This window comes from Patiria miniata, unplaced genomic scaffold (genome assembly GCF_015706575.1).
Source record: "Patiria miniata isolate m_02_andy unplaced genomic scaffold, ASM1570657v1 HiC_scaffold_17, whole genome shotgun sequence".
Lineage (NCBI taxonomy): Eukaryota > Metazoa > Echinodermata > Asteroidea > Valvatida > Asterinidae > Patiria > Patiria miniata.
Window position 1 is genome coordinate 15,171,439 of NW_024037055.1, and position 25,070 is coordinate 15,196,508.

Consider the following 25,070-nt stretch of genomic DNA (forward strand, 5'->3'; position numbering starts at 1 on the left):
TGCTTTAGACTGTCATTCCTAACAATCCAGTAAGGTATTTCGTGATAATTTGATCATTTCGTTTTCTGATGTTTGCAAATGTTGTATTTTTCCCTTTAACATTACTTATACTCAGTGATCTGTTTTTAAGCATGCACAGATAGGGTCTAATGTTGGTTTAAAATGCCAGCACATTTTCACATGTTCTGCCAAAGATGCACGGCTGCCAAAGATGGGCTGAAGGAATCATCAGTGCTGCATGAGAGCATAATTAAAATTATACACAAAAACAAACCACCATTTGTTCGAATAATGTATAGCAAAAGTGGTAACAAATTGCAGGTTTACTACAGAACTCCATGTGAGCTACATAATAATCTTAAGGAGATCGAGAGGCAATCATCAGCATAATCTGGTAGTATTTATAACACCTCAACCACATATTCTGTGTCTTGATTGGCCGAGAGCGAGTCACATGTTACTTTCTAATTTTGCTATCTTTCTGTGCACGGCCAAAAGTACTATACCCGTAGCAACCAAAGTACTATTTCCACGGCGCGGTATTTGTGTGCAAATGGATGCTGGTGTGCGCGTTGTGCGTTGCGCGTAGCGCGTATTACTCCAAAGGGAGCGCGCCGCAGACTTGGGTTCAAACATTTCGTGAAGGGGCAGTTTGGAAGAGAGAAATAATTTTCCACCAATTTTGTTTTGAATTGAAGTTTATTTCAACTGTGTTCAGATTTAAATAATTTAAAATATTAAAACCTTAAGCAGAATCTGTGGGTGAAGTGTTATAAAACAAATATTGAATGCTTTATCTCGTGGTGAAGTAAACCTAGCCTCCCTCGGTGATCCATGGAGCATTCTATTTTCCCTCGGCTTCGCCTCGGGAAAATAGAATGTCCGTGGATCACCTCGGGAGGCTAGTTTTACTACAACCGTGAAGCATTCAATATTTGTATAATACGCCACATGGTGATACAATTCATGGTACTTGTTGTGCTCTTTCAGCAAAACGAAAACAAATCACATAGGGCCAGGGATGTGTGTGAATTGTTTTCGTTTTGCTGAAAGAATGCACTTTTTTGTGATCCGTGGACAGAACTCTAAAACGGTGGTTGTGTTTAAAATTATGTAACATAAAAAGTACATGAGTGATTTGAATGATTCTTATACTAAAAGAAAGCTTATGAATTGGGCTTTCATATCCTAGAATTTGAAAGCGCTACATGCAGAACTTCATTAAACAATAGTCCCGACATTTGGGTTAAGTTTTTTTACTCACCCTGTACATACTGCTCAAGCTAAAAAGTTCATTATTTATCAGGACCCCAAATTCTGGAACTCATTACATCAAATTCTTAGAAGTGTCAGTCGTTGGCCTTTATGCAAGAAAAAGTGAAGGCCCCTGCTTATGCAAAGTTATAATAATTTTCAATTAAAATATTATTTGCTGCTAACATATTCTTCTAATGATGTGCAATGTATAGGTTCTGATTGTACTTGATATGTTTTTGTCTTGTCCTGTTTGTGTTGGTCCCTTGTCTCTGTATGTGTAACTTAAAGTGTACTTCATTGTGTACTTAAGTAAAAGGAACAAATATAAATAGTATTATCATGATATTTCTTTTCTTTCCATAGTGGACTTCTCCACTTGACATGCTTGCTTTCTGGAGAAGCCTGCTTTTTGGAGAAGCCCACCGCTTAATCCGTGTATCTAAATTATTGTCTGAACCTTTTCTTTTCAAAATGATTAAGTGGAGATCAATATCAATACAGTCGAACCCTGATAAGAAGAGCACTGTTAATACAGGGTCCTGCTTATAACAAGCAAAACTGTTGGTCCCTAGTCTGTGTTTTTCTTTGTTTTCCTTTGTTTTCCATTACTGTTAATACAAGGTACCTGTTATAACAAGGTCATTCGTAAAGTTCCAAGGACCTTGTTATAAAGGTGTTCGACCGTATATGAATAAAATAAAACTACGAAAAATAGAATACAGGTAGAATATTAAATTAATTCAATTTTAAAATTTGCTCCTCACTGACATCATTTCGTTTGGTTGTGGGTTCGAGTCCCACTTGAGTAAGCTGGTGAATTTGTTCATCTTGCATGGCCTTAGACAACACTATTTTTTCTAAACAGGGTTTTGAAATTAAGTTAAAGGGCAAAACCAAATATTAAATTTATATATCAGAGATGTAGCAATTCCACCTTATAAAGAGCGAATATTAAGTTAAGTCATCTTCATTCTACCACCCCTCTTTCCAACCATGCACCCGCTTTCACCCATGCACCCCCTTCCACCCATTAACTTCCCCCCCCCCAACACCCACGGGTACCAACTTCAGACTTAGAGTAGAAGTGCCCTGACTTGGTCTGGCGTTCTTATAACAATGCTCTTCGGTTCTTGGTAACCGTTTGCAGGGTTGGTGATGCTGTCGAATAATAACTGATACGCTCCACAAACAAGCTCCGTTCCTCGTTTGGTGATCTCTTCCCTGAAGAGGACAAATTTTTCAGCTTTTGGTTAGAAATATTGGTACAAGTAGATAAGTCTGTCTACACCAACGGTTATAACTTATAACTCAATGGGTGAGACATGGGAGGTGGATTTCAAAGCAGGTTTTTTGCTAATTTTTGTTTTTTAAACATTCCTGTATTATCCGTGATTGGACTGATAAATAATTAGGCTGATTCACTGGATATGTAGGAAATTACTCGGCCATCTTTAAGATGAAATGAAGGATAATGTTCATAACATGGACGGACACTCTTGAATCAAACTACATGTTCTTGTTATACATGTAGTAACTCCAGCCCATGTTCCATTTTATTACATATCTAATGAAGAATTGGTATCATTCAACATTAAAGCAACCTGTTAAGTATTTATGAAATTACGATGCGACTTGATGCATGTTCATAACATGGACAGAAATTTGTGACAAAATTTCTGTCCCTGTTATGAACATGAAGTCTTGAAGATGTGTACACTTTGTAGTTAAAAATACCTAGAGGTTTAACCTGAGATTGGCCAGTGGCAATCTCTCAATGGGTAGCTTTACATTTAGGAACACATTTGGGATAATTCATGTATTTTATTTACTGCTTCCCATCACATAAAAATGAAATGTCTGTCCATGTTATGAACGTTAAATCTTGAAGATAATCCTCTATAATTTCTCGAAACCTGAGAAATTGATCAAACTTGTTAGTGGGCAATGTTCTTACCGAGATATTGGATGAAGAAAGATGGAAAAGTTAACATATTACTTCATGTATTGACTCCTGTCCCTGGTTCCCTCTAAATGTCACACTTTTGTAACCGTTAGTGAGGACAGACCCAGATACACAATAAAAGAAAACACTTTCAAATTTGTACACTTGTTTGTAAAATTTTGAATGGTTGTGTTGTGTTTGCTTTTTGGTATAATACTTCTTCACATGGGTTCCAATCATATGGGTTCCATATATAAATCATATAATGTCAACGTGACCTTCCCGTTTCCCTGTGATTGGTTCGACCACCATTGCAGTAGGTAAGCCTTAAGCACCGTCGATGTATCGATATTACTCGATTATTCAATATTATTTTGATATCCATATCGCCGATAGCAATTTTATTTTGCTCCAGAGAAAGCCGCAGAAAATTGGGACAAAATTTTATTTTTTGATTTTTTCTATGAATCCACTCATATTGGAACAATTCAAAATCACAACTTTTGAACTTAACTATAAACTCATTTGATAGCTGTGTCTGTATTTTTCCATGATTAGGCATCCCGAAAATACGAACTTTTTCAAAATGAACTTACCTCAAAACGGGACTGTTGATCAAATGGCACTGTGATAGTATTGAACTATCAGGGGAGGATAGATAAGTATCAAATCGCACCTAGATAGAAAATACCAAAAATATTCATTTAATTTGTTTTAATGATAAAATGAACAAAATGGAATATTGAACAAAAAGACACCACCAAAATTGGAAAGAATGCAGTATCCAGACGCCACTTCTTTAGTTGTGTACAATGTATGTTGTGTACAGGATGAATATTGACTACGTTTACATAATTGGCATTTTCTCAGCAATTTCATTATTGTTTCATTATTTATAAGAAACAGCTCTTGGCTATAATCTGATACCAGAAACATAAAAATCCACCAATCCCTTTTTTTTTTAAGGCAAATGTTTTAGGGTTGCATTTTTGGGGGTCACCCTTTATCAACAGCCATATCTCATCTTGTTATAAAGATTGAAATATAAAGCCCAGATCCATTTCCCCCCTCCCCCTAAAACTAAAAGCAGTGACTGGTTAAACCAAACATAAATGTATGAAAAGAATGGGGGATCAGTCATAGGGGATCATTTTTAAACTAAGGACGATTTCAACACAAACTTACAAACATGTTTTTTTAATGGTAAATTCTTGAAATGTCTTACCATTGCAGATCTGAGTGCTGTTGTATCCATACCATGCACTAATGACAGAGGACCCTAAAAAAGAAAAAAAAAAGGGAAAAGGTATTTCTTACACAATATTTTGTTTGAGAAAAATGACTCTGCATCAACCTCAAGACACTACATGCCACAGATTTTGTGTGGCACAATTCAAAGCGGTATAGTGATTTCAACTATCAAAGCACTTCACAATATTATTAACCCTGCTCATGGGGCCACAATGCATTCCTTAGGTCATCTCAGTTCGCTTGGGAGTACACAGCTCAATGCTGCAATTTTGTGAAGCGCGTTCAGCTCTTTCAAACACAATGACCATCTCTGCCCTCACAGGTGCCCATTTACTCCTGGGTGGGGCGGGAGAAGTAAGTTGTGACAACGTGTCTTGCCCAAGGACACAAAACACCACAACCCACAGGCTGGACTCGAACTCACAACCTGTAGTATTACCCACAGATCTACAGACCATGATGCCACGGCAGTATCATACTAAATCTTGATGCCTGTTCTAAACCTTGAGCACCAATACTGGTGGATACATGCACTTTAGAAATACACATTTTTACAAAAATAGCAACATATAAGTTCCTTTGGTTTTTAAATTTACCTCTGAGGGTTTGTGTTGTTGGGCAATGCTGTACACCTGGATCAGAGACACTGTTGACAGCACGTACGAAGCTTGCTCATTGACCAACGTATCTTGATGGGCTGATATCTGCACATAAAAAATAAATAAAAACTTTACAAACATTTACAAACGTTTATGTTCTAGCCGACATCTAAGGGACTGTGACCATTCAGCCCTGGTATGAAAAGGGCCCCCCGGTACCTCGTCCGGTCCAAAGCCAGTCCGGTCTTCAGCCCAGTCTCGTCCGGTACATGGTCCTGTCTGACCAGAAGTTTTGAAGTCAGTCAGGCGCATCAATTTATTGCCCTTCCGAGAACGTTCTGAGCAGAACAATAGCAGACTTATCGGATTAAGTAAGATCAAATCCTCCCAAACTCTTTGGTAATTTACGGACCCATTGTGCGCGAAACCGCATGGCAGGGGTTTTGATCTGTGCCGACGAAAGTGTTCTATTCATTCGCGCTGAAGGATGAAAACCACAATCAGGTTTCTTCAGGGATATATTATGTGTGTCAATACTTGCAAACAATAGACCCCAGGATAGAGGAGTTCCTGATTAGCAACCGGACCAGCTCCTGGGCCGGTAGCTGGGACGGTACGAAAGGACTTCTTGGGAGGGGACGAGCTTAACGGGGGGCCCTTTTCATACCGGGGCTGAATGGTCACGGGCCCTAAGCCATCTCAACGGTCACAATAATTTAAGAGCCTTGTTTTTTTAACAAATAGGAATCCTTTGCCGACATAAAGCAGGCTCAACCAAATGTGACTGTTTATGCAACTTGCTGCAGCTCTGCCTTGACTGTAGGTGATTGATAAGTCAGCTGTGCCTGCCAGTTTTCCCCGTTTTTAGTCCGTTGATGGAATTTGACTAGTTACAGTGCTTACTAGAAACATTCTCTGTCTGTTGGTGGCAAGCCTGTGTCTACGCATAGCAGGGGAAGGGACTGAAATTTTTGACAGTCTGTGACTGCTCAGACAGCTCAGAGGGGGTAGGGGTGGAGGGTTAAATCTTGTCAATACATACCTGTGCGGCTATCATTTCCAAGCGTTGGTCGGTGAATTCGTACAGCGCTAAGCAGGACTGCATTGCATACAGACAGTTGATCATGTACGCTGCCATGTCACAGGGGTTGAGCCGACTCGCAGACAACGAGCACATCTGCAGCAAAGGATCCAGCACACAACCGAGGATCTGCACGTAACAAATAAAGGCAGTTGCAATACAAGTATACGCTCAGCTTATAATTTTATAAGATGGAATTAGCCTTGGGCTATTACAGCGGGAAAAAAATATTGTTGGTTGGTGGATAGAATCTTTTAACTTTTTATACTAGCCAGAAGAAATATAGGTCTTTTAAATTGTTTTCTTTTGGGGGGGGGGGGGGACGACGAAACAGCTAGCATGCGATTTAAACTGCTTATTCTGCATTCGTAATAATAATAATACTTTGGAAGGCTAATCATCCTTACTGGCAGCTGAGAAGCTGAATTGCCAAGGATGCGGCTACAACGTGGTCAAGCCGCTGGCATGTAAAGGCGCCTTAGGCAGCCACCATACGACTCATGTCTGACCAGGGAGCACAGCCTGAGATCGAAAGTGTTGATTTTTCCGGAGGGAGGAAAACCGGAGAGCCCAGAGAAAAACCCGCAGAAAAACCCTCGTGGCACAGGAGAGAACCAACGCGCAACTCTACTCACATATGGCCTGCAGCCGGGAATCGAACCCGGGCAACAGTGGTGAGAGGTGAGCGTTTTATGCACTAGCCACCCATGCCACTTACATTTGTTGTGATCTTTCAAGTTTAGCTACACGGTGCGACAAGACTGCACTGAAGACCAATGTTCAAAACAATGCAGGACGAAGTCCACAAAAAATAGGGTGGGACAGAGCCTTAAGTTTCAATTTTTTTTTTTTATCAAAATAAAAAATGTAGATTCTGCATAATTCTTATTATATTCTTATTTTATTTTCTTGGCCTTCTTAAAGGCACATAGGATCATTTGCATTTATCCCAAAAGTAACCCACCAAATTATTATTAAAAAGCTTATTTGGATTAAAGATTGTACTGGTACTAAACATCCCGTGAAATTATTCCGTCTGGCTTGCTGTTGTTTAGAAGAAATCAGGGAATGTATGTGATTTCCAACGATCAGTCAATTGACTGATTTTTGTAAAAAAAGAGTTATATAGAGAAAATTGTGTTTCGTGATCAAAAGGTTGTGCATGGTTTCCAATGTATTCTCGAAAAGTGTAATATCCACTGAGCTGAAACTTCAACAGGTTAGACTTTGGACACTCTTCTTTGGATTTTGATTGGTGTCTTTATTGGAAAGGAACAAAATTCACAAAAAGGAAATGATCCCATATGCCTTTCACAGTAGCAACTGTCCGGAGGAGGTACGTTACTTACCTTAACAAAATCGGAATGTCTGGCATCCAAAGGAACGACTGATGAATCATGAGACATAAGTATCTCTCTTAAAAGAGCCAAATTCTGTGTCAGAGTTGGAGTCGGCCCAAGGTCTGCAGGAGGCAATTCAACCTGTACAGTACAAAATTTGTGATTGATGTTCATTTTTCTTGCAAATGGACATTTATGATTACTTCAGACACAAACATGTATGATTTGCTTTACTGGTTGTGAGAGTCAAACAAGAAAATATCAGCTCAAATTTCTTCTTTAATTGAAATTGGTTACATATCAGCCGCTCCATTCTCTGTATTAATTTGATAAGATCTTTGTCAATTTTCAAGAACTGCAAGAGCACACAAATCCCGATCATTGGCCAGTTTAGGGTGTTATGTTAATGTTAAAGCATTTCGAAAATTGGAATATTCAATCAAGTTCGAGTTCGAGAAATTGAATACTAAATTATTCGAAAATGCTAAAGGGAAGTTTTTCAACAAATACCTGCTACAACGGGCCTATTGCCGATGAACTTTCCCGCAACTTATTCCGGACACTTATCGAGATTACTCCCTACATTTGTACAGGATTTGGCACTAGCAGAGTTCCAAGCAATTTATGAAGACAAAATTGCCTGAGCTCTCCCTGATGTCCCCCCGTAATATGTTCACATTAATGAGGTTGCTGGGAGTCAAGGGGTGGTTGCAGCACAGCAACTAATACTGATAAGATACTGATAGTACAAAGGTAACTTGTTGACAAGCAACGGCCTCCCTTCTCCCTTTAGAGCCATCCTTCCAGTCAATGGACACAGCTTGGACACATGGCACAAGACGCACATACGCCAAACTGGCCTGCTGGGTCACAGTCAAATTTCCTGAGTTTTTCCTGATTTTTGGTGTTTTTCCCATTTCCTCAGTTTTCATGAATGGAAAAATGAAAACTAATTTTCAAGGTTTTTCCTTGATTTCCAGAGTGGCAGGGGACCATGACTAGTGGATTAGTGATACAACAAGTGTGAATACACAATAAGCTCCGGCCGTGTTGCAAGAAGTCCTGCGTGGAAGTCTTGCATGAAATCGATCAAAATGATTCCTGCCAGAGCTGAAAAATGTGATGCCGAAAACTGCAACACCGATGGCAATATGGAACACCATACTTTTGGTTAATTTTCAGGACCGATCGACCGACCACCAAGTGACATGTAGAAGTTCTTGCCAAAGCTTAAAAATAGGAAGTGGTTAGAGAAACCCCTGAAATCTCCTGAGAAGAAACCCCTTTAAGTATGAAAACAGGCATCATGAAACCCCTTATAGCCTTGGTCAATGCTCTCGATCGAGAGCCTTGGTTCAATCGTCCATGTGAGGTTATGGGGTGGTGCTCATTATGTTAATAGCCTTAGCTGACCTTAAATGTCGTTTTCTTATTGGTCGATCGTTGCGTGGAAACTTGTATAGTGAAACGTGGCACCGTACATAATCCATACACGTACACGTTGTGTGTCTCTGCACACGGCACCAATGCACAAAAACTGTGGTTCCTGTCACGTCCGCAAAAGGCGAATAGCTGCAAATAATTTGATGACGTCCGGATTTACCAAGGTGTGATTGGACACTCCACATATTAGCCCCGCCTACACTTATCTGTATTCGCATACGAGGTCGTGCGCTACAAATCCAGCGCAAAATAAAGAAAAACATAAGCTTTTGCCAACGATTGAACCAAAGCTCTCGATCGTCCCCAACTGATTTGCATAAAAAAATAGTGGCCGCATGAGGTCACTGTTCGCGCTGTATTTTTACATGCATGTGCATAGCGCGTGAGAGGATATATGCCGACGATTGACCGCGTACGGGACGAATAACGACGAGAGCATTGACCAAGGCTAAACCCCTTAGGAAGCTAGAAAATAGTTATCAGGAACCCCTAAGCTGGTAGAAAATAGGTAGTGGCAATTGGTACTCCCTAGGAGGATAGAAAAAAGTGTGAGTGCACAATAAGCGCTGGCCATGTTGCAAGAAGTCTTGCATGACAGTCTTGCATAAAATGCATGGAAATGATCCCTGCCAGAGCTAAAAATGAAATCGATTGAAATGCGACGCTGATGGCACACCACACTTTTGGTCAATTTTCCGGGGACAGACAGACCGTCCAACCAACTGACCGACCACCAAGTGACATGTAGAAACTCCTGCCAAAGCTTTAAAGGGAATATACATCATTGGCTTTTGCTGTAATTTTCAGAAATGGATGGAATTGGGGGGTTGGAAATATATAGCAAATATAGTTACACTGACTTTTTTGAGGTTTTGGGTTCGAAAATGCTATAAAAACCAAGAAAAACAATCATTTTCCTGTAGTCTGGTTCCCTGACTCCATATAAGAAGAAACAGAGCAGTTTACATACATTGGGGATTGTAAGGTCAGGGAACCAGTCTAGCTGGCTTGTACCCGTTCATAGGTGTGTAATCGATTGCAAACAAGTGCGATGGTCAATTGGGGCCAGTATTTGTAAAAAAGCCAGTTTTTTTCCAACGCTGATCGGCCGACCAGCGTTGGAAATTGATACAAAAATACCACTTTTCTTGAAAATGACAGTATACCAGGTGCCATGATTTTACAGGATGCTTTACACTGTCATTCACTAACAGTCTAGCAAGGTATTGCAAAATAATTTGGTAGTTTTATTTTTTGATATTTGCAAATGTTGTAATTTCCCTTTAAACAAGGTAAAAATTACTTATTTGTACAAACCTTATCCACGAGTTTGGAAGCAAGGACAGTCAGTGCATTGAAGAAAACCTTTTGGCACAGCTCCTGCTGCTCCTCCAGACATGACAGCAGCATGGCTTCTTTCCCAAGAAATTGACTAAAAGGAAAAAATGAAAATTCAAATTGATAATGATAAATTTGAAAAGATTCCCATATATGGCCATCACTAATTTTTTCCCTTCAGTGACCTATCAGCCATCAGAAAGTGACAATATGGCCTAAAATGTGTAATTTAGCTGTGAAAATATTGCAGTTTTTACTAAGAAAACAGTCCCATAGGGTTTGTGCACAGGTTGACAAGTGATGGCCAGATATGGGAATCTTTCCATAAATTTATATGGGCGGATTCAGGACTGTTAGTGTTAAATAGATACCTAATTTTTTTAATTGAAATTTTATTTTTGACATTGACAATTTAAGTTGACCTGCAAAATCTTTGGTTTCATGGAGTATAACTATAATGGATACAACAATATAATGGAGTAAAAATAATCCATTCCGCTATCTCTTTTGTTATTATTTTAATAACGTCTTTGTCAATTTTAAAATAAGCGCAGGCAAACGCAAATCCCGATCGTTGGCCAGTTTAGACTGGCACATGTTCAACTTAAAGGGAAAATACAACATTTGCAAACATCAAAAAATAAAACTACCAAATCATTTTGAAATACCTTGCTGGACTGTTAGTGAATGACAGTGTAAAGCATCCTGTAAAATCATGGCACCTGGTATACTGTCATTTTCAAGAAAAGTGGTATTTTTGTATCAATTTCCAACGCTGATTGGCCGACCAGCATTGGGAAAAACTGGCTTTTTTTCAAATACTGGCCCCAGTTGACCATTGCACTTGTTTGCAATCGATTACACACCTATGAACGGGTACAAGCCTGCTAGACTGGTTCCCTGACCTTACAATTCCCCAATGTAAGTAAACTGCTCTGTTTCTTCTTAAATGGAGTCAGGGAACCAGACTACAGGAAAATGATTGTTTTTCTTGGTTTTTATAGCATTTTCGAACCCAAAACCTCAAAAAAGTCAGTGTAACTATATTTGCTATATATTTCCAACCCCCCAATTCCATCCATTTCTGAAAATTACAGCAAAAGTAAATGATGTATATTCCCTTTAATCATTACATTTCGAGTATTTGAATGTATGATCAAGTCCAAGTTAGAATAATCAACGACTAAATTTTTGGAACAATGCACAGATGTACAACTGCTTACCTTATAGTATGCGTGTAGAACTTCAACAGATTTGTCAGTCGGTACAGAAGTACTGGGCCAGGGTCTGCTACGATGACCTGCTCCACACGAACCTGCATGTTAAAGAAGAGTAGAACATTTGTCATTTTTGCATTTGTTTCGTTTGAAGCAACAAAAGTTGTAAAAATCTAAAGACGGGTGCTTAACAACTAGTCCAAAAATTTGGGACTCTCAATACTGTGTATGAGAGTCCCAAAACTTAAGGTATTGAAAACATGCAAAACAAGAAAATAGACTGGCACCTAAAACAACCAGTCCAACACAACTTCAGTACTGCATCAATCAACCATATGCCAAAAGAATTTAAGAAACATGTGGCATGAAGCGGGAACTAGTCTCAATTTACTACACATTTCTCCATAGTCAAGACACCAGACTATTGACACTGAATGAAGAGGTCACTCAGTCTTTTCAAATAGTTGGACCATGGTTGGGCATGTACCAGTCTAGTATTTAGCCCGATTTTAAAATCACTTGACTTCCCTCTAATGTGCAAAATATTGAAGAAAAGTCTCCTTTAAAAATTGAATTGAGTCTGCAAACTTGCTTGGTGAAATACTGAAGACATTTTCTTTGCCCAAGTGGAATTTTTGGAGAAATTTGCTGGCTAAAGTGTGAGTAAAGTGGGCCCGATTTAGTTTTGCACGTTTCAGAGCACTCCAGAGCCCTGTCTGCTTAACAACTAACCTGATGAATTTTGGGATCCGTGAATGTTGTATAGTTCGAGAAAACAATATTCTAAGATTCTGATTTCAATTCAAAGTTGCATATTAGAATTGCGCTCAAAATCAGCATCTGGGACACGTTCTCATTCAGACGATTGCAGCTAGGCGATGTCACGCATTGAAGCAACGAATAACAGCAACCACTTGGCGCGTGCATTGTGACAATGCTCCACCCATTCACGGCTTTGGATAACGGAAATTTCCAAAATGCGTCATCTTCCGGTATCATTTCTCTTGTAAATATTGACTTGTTCAAATCTAATTGCTAGTTTTCACTTTTGTCCTTTCTTTCTTTCGTTGTTTCCGCTGTGCCCTGGTTCTATTTTAGTCAATTGAATTTGATGCAAGTAACACTCCATAATGACATGTAATTGTGGATAAATTTTTGGCTCAGTAAGTTTTGTGATACTACAAAAGTAGCAATTTAAAAAACAAATCTAATATTTTGGGTGCACTCAAAATAGCACGGACAGAACATCTTTACTTGAATAAGTACATACCTTTAATGGCCGACAGACTCCCTCTGTGATATGCCCAAGAACATCCTCAATGTCACTGTTTCTTGCTAAAAAGGAAAAAAAAATTAAAGATAAGTGGGACTGGAACATGTATGATAGGGGGGGGGAGTTGTTAGGGCGTGGCCATGATGGCTAGTTTTACTGCCAAGATGCTTTTTATCTAATTTAAGAAAAAAAAATCTCATGGGAAAAACAACAGGCTAGAAGCACGCACAGTAGCATTAACCCTAACCACCCAAACTCCATCCAAATCCATCCCCTCCCCCTTTTGGTGGATTTTGGGGGACTTGGTCCAGAAGGCCTAGCGTGACTAAATATTGATGGAGTATGATGGACTTGGGCCTAATGGCCTGAAGCAGTGCTAGGGGTATCTGATTGATTTTGCCTAGCTTGCTATACTGCTATTGTGATAAAAGCCATGTGTAGCAAGTCCATGAATGTCAACCAGTGTATCAGTGGTGGATTCCATCACATGTATGTCATGTACAGTTTTGTATTGGACGCACAGTGATTGATGGATTTTGATGGAATTGGTCCAGTTCCTAGTAAAAGACGATAGGGAGATAGGGTTAATAGGAATTAAAAAATAGAGCCTAGAAGCGTGCTTGGACTAATCTGAACTTTAATACATATATTGTTGATGTACCCTAACGTGGCGCGGCCCCAAACGTGGCGCACTTTGATTTTTCGCCTGTAGCGCCTAGCTAGAGCAAAAGTTTTAACTGAAATTTCACAGAAAGTGAAATTTCATCAAGTTCTAAACACTCCCGTTCATAAATCGCGAGTTTATTTACCCGTTACAAAGTTAAAAGAAAAAATTATTTTGGCGTGAGTTTCCGTTTTTATTTTCAAGTGCAAAGTGAACCCTTTGAAAATGCCCCGAAAAATAAGAAAATAAATTTCTGACAAACATCTGGCTGGGTTTGTAAGTAAAGCTAATAATGATTTATCAGAATTTATCAAGTTTACAGAAATTCTTAAATGTTAATTTGGAATTTTCTGAGATTTATTCAAGTGCGCCACGTTAGGGAACACTCCGTTAATTTGTGCCCAATTTCCGGACGCGACCGTTTTTGCATTTCGGATTAAATTTTATGAAACCGAAATTGTTCACAGAGGTTAAATAGCAAGCATTAAAAAGGTAAAAGTACCAGTATTTCACTGCATGAATTTGAGGTTTATCAACAAAGAGGTTTGGCAACACTACACGAGGAAAGTTGGGTAAGCTTCGAAGTGCGCCACGTTAGGGAACACGACTATACATGAAGCCTGGGACTATGTATGGCTGAGCAAAAAAAAATGGTGCACAACCTCCTTAAAAACACTGAGCCCACTGATCTCTATATGAAGACTGGATAGCGGATAACCATACACCAGTCACACAGTAGACTTTGCATATTGACCAATTCGCCCCCGGTCTCACGAAGATGGCCGCGTATATTATGAACGTTCTACGCATATACAGCGTGCGTTGTATCAACAGTTGACGCGCATTTTTGGTCACGTACACAAATTATGATGTTCTAAAAAGGACACATTTCCGTAGTGATTATTATTTCCAAAACGCCGAAAAAGTGAACTGCGGCATTAAAAGAGTAAACCACGACGTGAGAAAAATTGTAAACCTCGGTCAGTGGTGGTGGTTAAAAAGTGAACCGTGACGTTACAAAGGAAATCATGCTGTCTATAACGACGGCAACTTGTCCTTTGTAGATCACCAGCCGGTCTCACCGGTCTCACCAATATGGCGTCAAATGCATTCATTGTGCGGCTCTTTATCCGCTATCCAGTCTTTATAGAGATCAGTGACTGAGCCCCATCCTTTGAAGGCTGCCCGATGACGTCAGAGGGAAGCTTAGTCCAGATGTTTACAGCGACTGGCAGGAAGCTCCTATCATAATTCAGCAGGATCTGGAGGGAGGGGATGCTGTAGGGAGAAGGGATGCACAACTGCGGAGGAACGAAGTGCTTTACGACACTTGTTGAAAATGACAGCACATGATCTACGACAGCGGCACTTGGTCCAATGACAGAAGCCTGCTTAGCTCATAAATATGCATGTCAAGTACATGTTATACTGTAGACTTACACTGTGATGTGGCAAGCCGGAGAAAGCCTTGTATGTGTTCCTTTTCCGACGCCGTTGTCTGATGCAACCAAGCAAACATATCGCCTACATAGCGTAGAGGTTCGTGACAGTGTAACTCAATGGGACGTGGGGTACCACCTGGTCCTGGAAAGGGAAATGAGATTAGATTTGACTAGATAAGATTTTTTATTGATCCATTTCAACAAAATTACAATTTCTGAGATTCAATATTTTGCTCTATTATATAAATACAAATAAATACTGTATACTCAGTGTGTTACCCCCCCCCCCCCCCAGTGTAAAAGAGCAAAAATCACTCCGGTGGGACTCGAACCCACGACCTCCTGCTTTCTACTGCAAATATCTTACCACTCGACCACCGAGCTTGCGGGATCGGTTGGCTGGTTCGAATCTGATGTAGCAGCAGGTATCGCAAAGAAACTATTCATAAGATGGAATTTGCGTCGGGGTGTTGTAAATGCAATACTAGGTTTTGCCCTTCACGAACATATAAACACTGTGAACTCAATGTGTCCCCCTCCCCCGAGTGAAAGTGAGAAAAAGTGAGAAACAAATCACTCGGGTGGGACTTGAACCCACAACCTCCTGCTATCTAGTGCACATGCCTTACCACTTGACCACTGAGCTTGCGGGATCTGTTGGCTGGTTCGAATCTGATGTTGCAGCAGGTACCATAATGAAACTATTCATAAGATGGAATTTCCTTAGGGGTGATGTAAATTCAATATTAGGTTTTTCCCTTCACCGACGTATAAACACTGTATACTTAGTATGTTACCCCTCGAGTGAAAGAGAGAAAAACTGAGAAAAAATAATTCGAGTGGAAACTATTTATCATTTGCGATAAATTGGCGGCGGGGTTATGTAAATTCAATATTAAATTTTGCCCTTTAATGTCTGCAATTGTTTTATCAAGTTGGCTCTTGCCATGCTTTTTTTACCCCGAAACCCAGATTTTCAGTTTAAATTGCCAAATATTTAAATTGGGCCCAAATTGCTAACTACCCACACTCACCTCCTCTTGTCAAAGCTTCAATGAAGCCCCTCACCATGGCACTTCTTCTTGCAGTACCAAATTCATCAAGAGTATATCTATTTTTTGGCAAACAATATATACCGAATAAATACTTATTGTGGCCGTAAACTGGGCTCATTATTATAATAGGAACACAAATTAAATTTGACAATAATAATGATTTTCAGTTAAAAACATCTACAAATATAACAAATAAATGCAGGTAGAAAGGAAGGGATGTTTTATAGAAAAAAGAAATTATAATGCTTAATGAATATGCAAACTTTGAGCTCCCTTGGACATTTTATATTTTTGTGAACATCAGCATTTTCTTACAATACATACATGGTCAATGAAAACAGCATTATTTCGGAAAATTTAAGAGGTTCTCACCTAAACAGCACAGTTCTGTCTTGCAAGGCTGCCACTGCTTCACAGTGTAAGGCGGATATCTCCACAGTGTCTCCTGTTAGCCCACGGCATTCTCCTGTTGTGGTAGAAATTATAAAAATTATGCCATATTACGCTAAACGTATTGATGATCGTTTATGTACTGAGTTAAAATGTACATGGTGACTGTTATTATGTTTGTTTTCAGTGGGGCACCCAGGATTTTGCGGGGGGGGGGGGGGGGGGGGCAAAAAAAACGTTCAAAAGAAGTTGTCCAAAATTGTTGGCCGTGCGAAAAAAATTGTTTTTTGGGGGGACGGACTATTTTGACGTTGGTGGCGCCACTTACATCCCTATTATACTACTCGAAAATAGGTCACAAACATATCACCAAGGTCAAATCGTGGGACTAAAAAAAAAATATGACAACCCGAGCGCCCCCCCCCCCTTGGGTACGCCACTGATTGTTTTTATAGATGAGGCAAGTCTAGTAAAGCTGGTCCAAGAGCACACACGATTCAGGGATTGACCTCAACTTTCGTTCACTAGCCAACAGGGCTACTGAAACAGACTCTTAACTTGTCCGCGGGCATTTTCACTAGCCCGCATATTTTTCTTTTATAGAGTGTCTCATAAACAACAATGTGCATACATGTAAAACGTGTATCCTGAGGCAATCTTGTCAGTGTTTTTAATAAACAGATTTGATATTTAACCTGATATTAAAGTTTATAAAATTAGACACACATTGAAACAGGTTGGCTTTCTGAATTTAAATTTTATTTTTTGCCATATCCCAATACTTTTTGACTTGCCAGCTGGGCTACTTAAGGAATAGCTTGACTAGCCCGTCGCTGTTTTGGCTAGCAGGCTACAGCTAGAGTTGAACCCTGGGTTAACCATATTTGATGATCGAAAGTTAATTCAAGCCCTCCTGTTGTTTGATCAGTCAGGTACAAAGAAGTCTCTAGGCTTGGACCAGCAAAATTGAAAAATAAAATTTTAGAGAGGCTGGCATCTCAGATCTGTAACCACCGTTGATTAATTCAAAAGCACTACAAACCTTGAATCCATCTGTACAGCCGTTCATAAGCAGTCTCTTCATGCAGCGCCATAGATTCCATTATTTCAAGCCTGTAGGGTACAAAAAAAAACTGAATTAAAAACAACGGAGTCAGGTTGGCACAGCAGATCTTTCCTCGCCTTTCACTATTGTGACCCGGGTTCGATTCCTTCCCTGGCCACATGTGGATGGGATTTTCAGTCCCTACTGGATTCTGTGGATTATCCCCAGAACAATATTTTGGGGTTTTCCTCCCAACTCTGAAACTGTACTTTCCTCTCATTGTCTTATCTCTACAGGTGCTTAGAAACTTTTGGGGAATCCTTGGTTTCAGGCATGCAACTGGGAATTTAGAAAAAAACGAGGAAATTCCCAACCACACAAGACTTTGTACAGTGTTTTTCAATTTGTAATGGCATTCATGAGAAGTCAAAAACAAGGAAATCAGCGGATCTGAGGAAAAATTGCATGCCTGTGGTTTCACAACCAGAGGTTATTAATAATAATAATAATAAATTCAAGCCAATAAATGTACAGCTGGGCATTTTTCAAGCAGGAAAATAATCCCTACTGTCCAGTTTACAATGCAAGAAAATATTTGGAGAACAAAATAACTTGTACATACCCAGCAGTTTGTTGGTTAGTGCGTAACAGAATCTTGCAGTCATTATGAATCTGTTTGACTCGTTCTAGAGCTGCAAAGAACTCCTGCAGTTGGAAAAATGTGGAGGAAAAAAGACATTTGTTCAAGACAGTTATCTTTAATGTTTTGATGTCTCCACTATTCCCTGGGATTATGCATTTTTAAAATAAATTAGCATTCGGTTATTCCAGCTTGGACTTGATCGAATATTCAAATACACGCGTCAGCCTAAAATTCTCGGGATCTGCGTTCACCTGTGCTTGTCAAATATTTTAGGAAGAGCTTGTGAAAATAAGTGGGGAGTGTGGCCTAGTGGTTAGGGTTCGTGACTCATGATCAGAGGGTCAGGGGTTTCAAATCCAGCTGCTGGCCACATGTTGTGTCCTTGGGCAAGCCCCTTCACCCCCACTTGCCTCTCTCCACCCAGGAGTATAAATGGGTACCGGCATTAGCTGGGGAGTAACCTGCGATGGACTGGCATCCCATCCAGGGGGAGTAGATGTATTCTCAGCTGCTACTGAAACCGGAGATAAATGCCGGCCTGATGGGCCGCATTGGCTTGTGACAGACTTAACTTTACTGTACTTTTGTGAAAATAATACAAAGAATAACTGGCAAAATGGCTGATATTTGACCGATTTAAGGAAGAAATTTGAGATCTCATATCATGCACAAAAGTGGTATTCAACTAAAAAGTGTGGCATTTGACACACAATAAATCCACACAATTTATACGTTTTTCATCATCTCCTAAAGGCCACTCACATTGTGTCCATTATTTGATTAGACAAAAAAATACTACTTGGATATTCGTTTATGAGTAAATATTCGAATATTCAGTATATTCAGCACAGCCCTACTGAAGAAAATCTTTTTAACGTAATGGGGTAAATTTATTCATTTGCCGCATGACAAAATTGACACAAAGAACACACCTGTAAAAGTTGTCCATTTCGCGGTCCCCTAAGAGCCATGACTTCATTGGTTGTCAGTTGGAACTTTTCCAGAAATGCGTCAGTGACATTTGCTCTCATATCAAGCTGTTGGCTGGAAACAAATAAAACAAGGCAAAACAAGGCAAACTAGTAAAATTGGTTTCAGATCGCAAAATATTTCTACGTTCCATTGATTCAGAATGGCTCAAAAGTTTGAGTAAGCTGTAGTGGTATTGTGACGGAAATGAATAATATACTGTCGAGTCTATTGTCGACTTAGTTAACCAGTCTATTGTCGACTTAGTTAATATACTGTCGAGTCAATTGTCGACTTAGTTAACCAAACATTCAAATGGCGTTTTACCGGATTAATTTTATTCGAAAAAGGAAAAAAAAGAAGAAAAGCAGTATGTACATTCACCTTACGGCGCCTTATTGTCAGGTCCCCCTTTTTTTCGACGGCAGTTCATTGTTCACACCCTGATAGCAGGTTAAAGCCCTTTTACAGTTAAACACTTACAGCAAAACACTTCATTGCCATACATCGATCGCCGCACACAAATTATAACTGGCACACTCTCTGTGCAACTTTTTCAGTTGCAGTTTTGAATATCTAAATATTCGGTCTAACACAGTTTTGAGTACTCCAGTACTAAATTAATCGAAAATGGACAGCCCTAGTACCTTTGGAAGAACAAGTACATATACAAGGTACATATATGTGGTGCTTGTGTTCTTGGGCAAGACACTTCACTACAATTGCCTCTCTCCACCCAGGAGTACAAATTGGTACCTGTGAAGGTAGAGACCAGATTGCGCTGATCTTGGCTGCAGAAAAGTGGTCTTATGGCCTAGCGAACAGGGGTAATAACCCTGAAGCGTTTTGAGGACTAGCTTTGGAGGAAAGCATCGTATAAGAGACACATGCTACCATTATAATAAAGTTGGATAAAAACGATAATCGTAAGATAATCGGGATTCCACAAAAAAATCCGTCTTTCCTAGACGAATTTATTTCCCTCGCTAATAGCCATGCCTACAATGGACTCTGTGCATGAACTTAGGGGGCGCTTTTAGTCACTAAAACAGAGAGCTCCAGCAGTACACATTTGTACACATTTGACCTATCGCTGTTTGCGAGTTAGCCACGCCCCATAGATAACCCTACATGGTATTGTGAATGTTAACTTTTGTTTGTTTCAGATTTTGCGCATTTTGCGTCTCTTTGTATATCATGTAATTGGACAATATTTACAAGCTGCGTTGATGCAATTCTAACGCGATAGGTTAATTCCTTCCCAATGGTCTCCCCCAACTTTCTCTCTGTGACCGTTGAGGGCGTACTTGTGCACGGTGTCTATTGCAAGCCACAGTGCTTTGCCATATACTCACCTTTCTTTATGAAGGTCCGTTGTCTTACTGATCAAATCGGACGTCTGTTCACGAGCTGCCTGTCAATCAAAATTTAGTTTAAAGAAAACAAATACAGTTAATATTGACTTTCCTAATATCATTTGAAAAGTACATTTGTTTTGCGTTTACAACAAACTTGTCATTTCTACAAAATTATGGACTAAAAGTCCATCGTGTCATAGTAGTTGTTGCCTATGAAACTGAAGTGGTGCGCTGCCTCTTTTCTGAGAAATGGTGTTAAATTTGAGACTTTCCGACACCATTCAAGACCTCATTCAGCGTTCCCCCAACTTGTTTGATTTTATGACGCAAAATATGTCAAATAACATTGATACAGAGTGTCATTCATGAAAGAATGCTGAGCTTTTCTTTTTTTAAATCAACATTGAAGTTCTGGTAAATGTGACCTGTCCTGTCAAAAGCAGACGCTTCCGGGCAGAGGTTGAAATTGAGATAAGGCCAAAAAACGCTGTGGGGGTGATTCTTTTCTATTTTTAATTTTTGCATATTTGTAACCTTGAACATGTCTCAAATATACTATAAAACTCTAAATATAATATTTTTGATGATTTGTTAAGGTATATCAGTTAAAGAAATGTCACTTGAAACAGGTCTTAAAATAGACCCCAAACTTTTAACTGCCATTTTCTCCGGTTTCTACTTTTCGACACGATGAACTTCAATACAGCATAAGTTTGCCCAGGAATGACCGGTTTCAAAAATTAAACCACCTATTAGAAAGAAAATGTACATATTTTAACAATATGCAAGAATCTCATTTTTGACCTTATGCCCAGAAAAGTCTGATTTTGACAGAACAGGTCACAAATATGCCCTATTGAGAGTCAAAATGTGTCAGAGACCGTTTTCGAAACCTTTTCATGATTATTATTTCAATTTTATTAACAATAACAACAACTCACCTTCAGTCTTCCTGTCATTTCTTGACAACTTGATCTCATGGACTCAACATCACTGTGAATGCTGTCTAGGCCCTGAAACAAATTACATTTACTATTTGTTTCAGCAATGGATCATAAATATACCTTACGAAAATAGATTAAATATCAACACTGAGCATCACAAGTGCACACACATGCAGGAATAACAGAGAAATAAACAAAAAAATACACGTAATTTATACCTAAATGTACTATGTGTCAAAAAAACATGTATGTATGTCCAACTTTTGATCCTGAATAATTGGTGTTTACCAATGGAATTAAACCAAAATTTCAGATCATGTAAGCAAGGCATGACAAATTTTATGGAGCGAGTTTCATCAGCTTTGTGCACGAGGGTGAGATTTAAATGCCATTCGAAAAAAATCCTTTCCGAATGTTGATACAGCGCTGGAGAAGGTGGCGGAAGGCGCATGCTGCGGCCGAAAGCTTCTGAAGGAATGTAGGATCACCCCTGATGTCATTGCACACCTCCTTGATCGTGTGTTGCGCCAAACGATAGAGGAGGTGTGCAATCACATCAAGGGTGACCCTGCATTCCTTCAGAAGCTTTTGACTGCAGCACACACCTTTCACTGTATCGACATTGCTGAATGCAGGACGCCAAGCTGAAAAGGGCAGACTCTGAAAGTGAATATTTTTTTTCGTATGGCGTTTTAAAGCCCGAGTCCATCATTTGCAGCTATCCAAAAAAGTAACTGGCGTAATTATTGTTGAAAAACATGCTGGTTGAAAGATAGTAAGGGGACTAAACTCCCTGTGAAATTATCCTTTCTGGCAAGCTCTCATTTTGAGGATCAACAAAAGGAGGCATTTCCAATGGTGCTTCTTAAGAAGCACCGTAGGAAAATTTAAATTAGTCGTTCGTTTTGTTATTCGGCGCAGCACGCACAAGCATTGGAACGATGCACAGGCGCACGGGGTAGCTATAATTTGTCGGATCAGTGCGCGACATCGTGTACAACTGCAATTCAAAACAATTCGAAACATGATTTAGCAACTTTTGATTTTAAATTGAGATCCTAGAATGCTGTTTTTCTCGGAATATGAAGCTGAAGCTGAGCTGAAACTTGATCAATTAAGTTGTTCAGTATCCTTCATTAGATTTTGAACACTTTTGTTGCTTCAAACGAACAAAATGCACTAATTACAAATGATGGACTATAGCTTTAATCTCACTCTCTTGCACAAAGCTGATGAATTTGGCTACATTAAATGCCTAGTTTATATGATCTGATATATTGGTTTAATTCCATTGGTAAACATAAAAGTTAATAAGTTGGCCTGAATTTATTTTTCACATTTTTGTTCTGCACTCAAGGCCCCAGTCTGATACATTTTCTGTACTTGCATAATTTCTGATGGTCCCTACTATCACAAAACAAGTATTTGTTAAGTTGTTATTACCCCTTTAACTTTTTCAAATGCCTCGGCGAAATCTTCACTTATTGCAAGGCTCCGTCTTTCAATGTCGCCACGCAGATTCCTACGGCTTCGCAAAGTGTTCTGGCTGAAAAATGCTGACAGTACTTTTAATGCTTCCAAAATATCCTGTACAAAAGAAAAGGATTATTCAGTTATTGAACACAAATTACAGGTAGGTCTATGAGTGTGGTGTACATTAGGGGCTTCGGAATTCGGGCAGTGCTGTTGTGTAGGATTACAATACAAATTAGTACAATGCCAAAAGAATAGGCTGAATTCCCGGCCATTGTGTACAGCAGATACACAAAGAGGTGAGATTCTGGAATCTGGATCCACTTGTGTGCACTCTAGGACCAGCTTTACTAGACTTGCCTAAACAGTACTCTTGTTTTAATTTAAGGCCTACAAAAAGTACAATGTACATTGACTATGGGTGCCGGTAAGATTCCCATATATATCTGGCCATCACTTGTCACCCTGTGCACAAACCATATGAGACTGTCTGAAAATTTCTTAAGTGTTTTCTCAGTAAATTTTTCCCGCTAAATTTGACTTTTTAAGGAAATTTTATCACTTTCTGATAGCTGATAGTGATAGTTATAGGTCGCTGAAGTTAGTGATGGCCAGATATGGGAATCGCCCCCCCCCCCCCCCCCAAATTGCAAGCTCCCCTTCCCAAAAACTTGAGGTGAAAATGGCACCCTTAATTCAGTAAGAGGTAGAAACACTAACAGTTAGGGCCTAGTTAAAAGAAACTCTCCGAGCCGTGATAGTGACACTTACCTTGTCATTTTCCAGTCTTATGTCGAGTATTTTATTCAGCTTTCTGGAGAGTGGGTTTGCCGATTGGACATTCTCTTGTGCAGTTTCATGCTGTCCCACGGCGGCACTTTCGTGTTCGCTCGCGCTTGACACGTCAGCGTGCAAACCATATCCCGTACCCGTGGCTGTGCCGGCAGACATCTTTTGATTGATCAGTGTTTGATCGTGCTTCAGGAACCCAGGTAAAAAAAAATGCTTCACGGTGAAATCTTATAATACGGCATGATTTGAGTTACGACTAGTGTTATTGAAAAGTATTTATTTGCTCACGTTTACACGTCAACATCCACGACTCTAACGCACGGACGATTCAAAGGGCGCCACCAATAGTTGGAGCCATATGGCAGCAGCCTGAAGAAACCCACAGCTAGATTTTGATTTTTTTTTAGTGCTTACATTTCAATATTGTTTTAGAAAACAACAAGTGTTGCGCTCCCGGCCAAAATTTTCTTCTGATTAGGCCTAGGGCCTACCGTTTCTAAATCGTGCATGGCCATGCTAGAATAGAGTCAGCTAAAAGGCGGCATCAAACTAAATAAAACTTTTTGAACTGTTTACCAAATGGTTCAGAAATCACTGTATTAAGAAATTCTTTGTAACTTCGTAACAGTTTTGAATCATTATGGCTTCTTTATCACCATTTTTTTTTTCAGAATGCAAATATATTAGCTGCACAATTACTTTGTTGGCAAGCTTAATTTAAATGTTTGTTACACCCCGACTTGACAACGGTCCCTATAGCTTAAGCCTCAACGTACCGTCCAAACTTTAAAAGTACTCGAGAATCGAGATGGAAATCTTGAGACGAACACTTAAGTAAAAGGACCGGACCGAACCAAAATCAGAAGTGAGCAGTTTTAAAACGCAAGGTTGTGATGAAATATAGAATCAAGCTATTTGTCATCTAAACTCTTTTCTCTAATAACTTTTTTTTTGTCAATAAGACATATAAAAAAAACAATTTTTGTTTCAGTTTGGTGATTGACATCATTTTTATTTTACAAATACAATGTATGAGAACATCATTTTTATTTTACAAATAAAAGAACATAGTTTACCTCCAATATTATATTTGTAAATGCAACTAAATGCCATATACCAGTATTTATGTATAATAGAAATATGAGTTATTCAAATAAATATGAAGATTCCATGCACTGCAAAAACAAACTGGTGTCAAATTTACACCTTGAGGTATTAGAATTGGAAGGGTTGTTCTAAACTAACTACAAAGAGTTTATTTATCACCTAAAAATGTACTAAAAGACGGCTATTCTTATTATTAATAATTTGTGTCAACATTTTTTCTCTTTGTGTTTTTTTCCTCTTTGCCCATGTGTTTTAGATGAAAAGAATGTATATGAATGTAAGTCTTTATTGTGGGGCCACCCTTGTACTTTGACTTCTGTGTCTGGCTTTTCTTCTTTTCCTTTTTTTTGTTAAAAGTTCATGTTTACTTCGATATTTACTCAATAATAGATAAATTTGCAGCATTGCTAACTCTGCTTTAAGCATGATTCCTGGCTGCATAGCATA

At 39.2% G+C, this 25,070-nt stretch overlaps 1 protein-coding gene across 2 annotated transcripts; it reads right to left on the reverse strand.

Moving 5' to 3' along the window:
• Positions 1-1,924: 1,924 nt before the first annotated feature.
• On the reverse strand, positions 1,925-23,851 carry LOC119723940 (conserved oligomeric Golgi complex subunit 6-like). 2 transcript variants are annotated; one of them, XM_038194856.1, is made up of 19 exons: positions 23,496-23,851; positions 22,695-22,838; positions 21,249-21,320; positions 20,305-20,363; positions 18,913-19,024; positions 17,960-18,042; positions 17,335-17,405; positions 16,275-16,368; positions 15,882-15,958; positions 14,846-14,989; positions 12,739-12,803; positions 11,475-11,566; positions 10,231-10,345; positions 7,480-7,611; positions 6,092-6,259; positions 5,047-5,154; positions 4,425-4,478; positions 3,796-3,875; positions 1,925-2,478 (listed from the first exon to the last, which is right to left on the reverse strand). In XM_038194856.1, the coding sequence occupies exons 1-19, from the start codon at positions 23,673-23,675 to the stop codon at positions 2,331-2,333; spliced, it is 1,998 nt and encodes a 665-aa protein (XP_038050784.1). In that variant the 5' UTR covers positions 23,676-23,851; the 3' UTR covers positions 1,925-2,330. The 2 variants fall into 2 exon arrangements, with proteins under 2 accessions (XP_038050784.1, XP_038050783.1); XM_038194855.1 differs by having other exon boundaries at positions 17,960-18,049; positions 18,920-19,024; positions 23,496-23,850.
• Between the last annotated feature and the right edge of the window lie 1,219 nt (positions 23,852-25,070).

What these genes read in the sequence shown, in the direction of transcription:
- LOC119723940 (XM_038194856.1), bottom strand. Translation starts at nt 23,675, where the DNA reads ATGTCTGCCGGCACAGCCACGGGTACGGGATATGGTTTGCACGCTGAC. An exon ending in TGGAAATGATAGCCGCACAG is followed by an intron (nt 5,155 to 6,091) that starts GTATGTATTGAC and finishes TTTTATGTGCAG; the next exon opens with ATATCAGCCCATCAAGATAC. An exon ending in AACAACACAAACCCTCAGAG is followed by an intron (nt 4,479 to 5,046) that starts GTAAATTTAAAA and finishes TTTCTTTTTTAG; the next exon opens with GGTCCTCTGTCATTAGTGCA.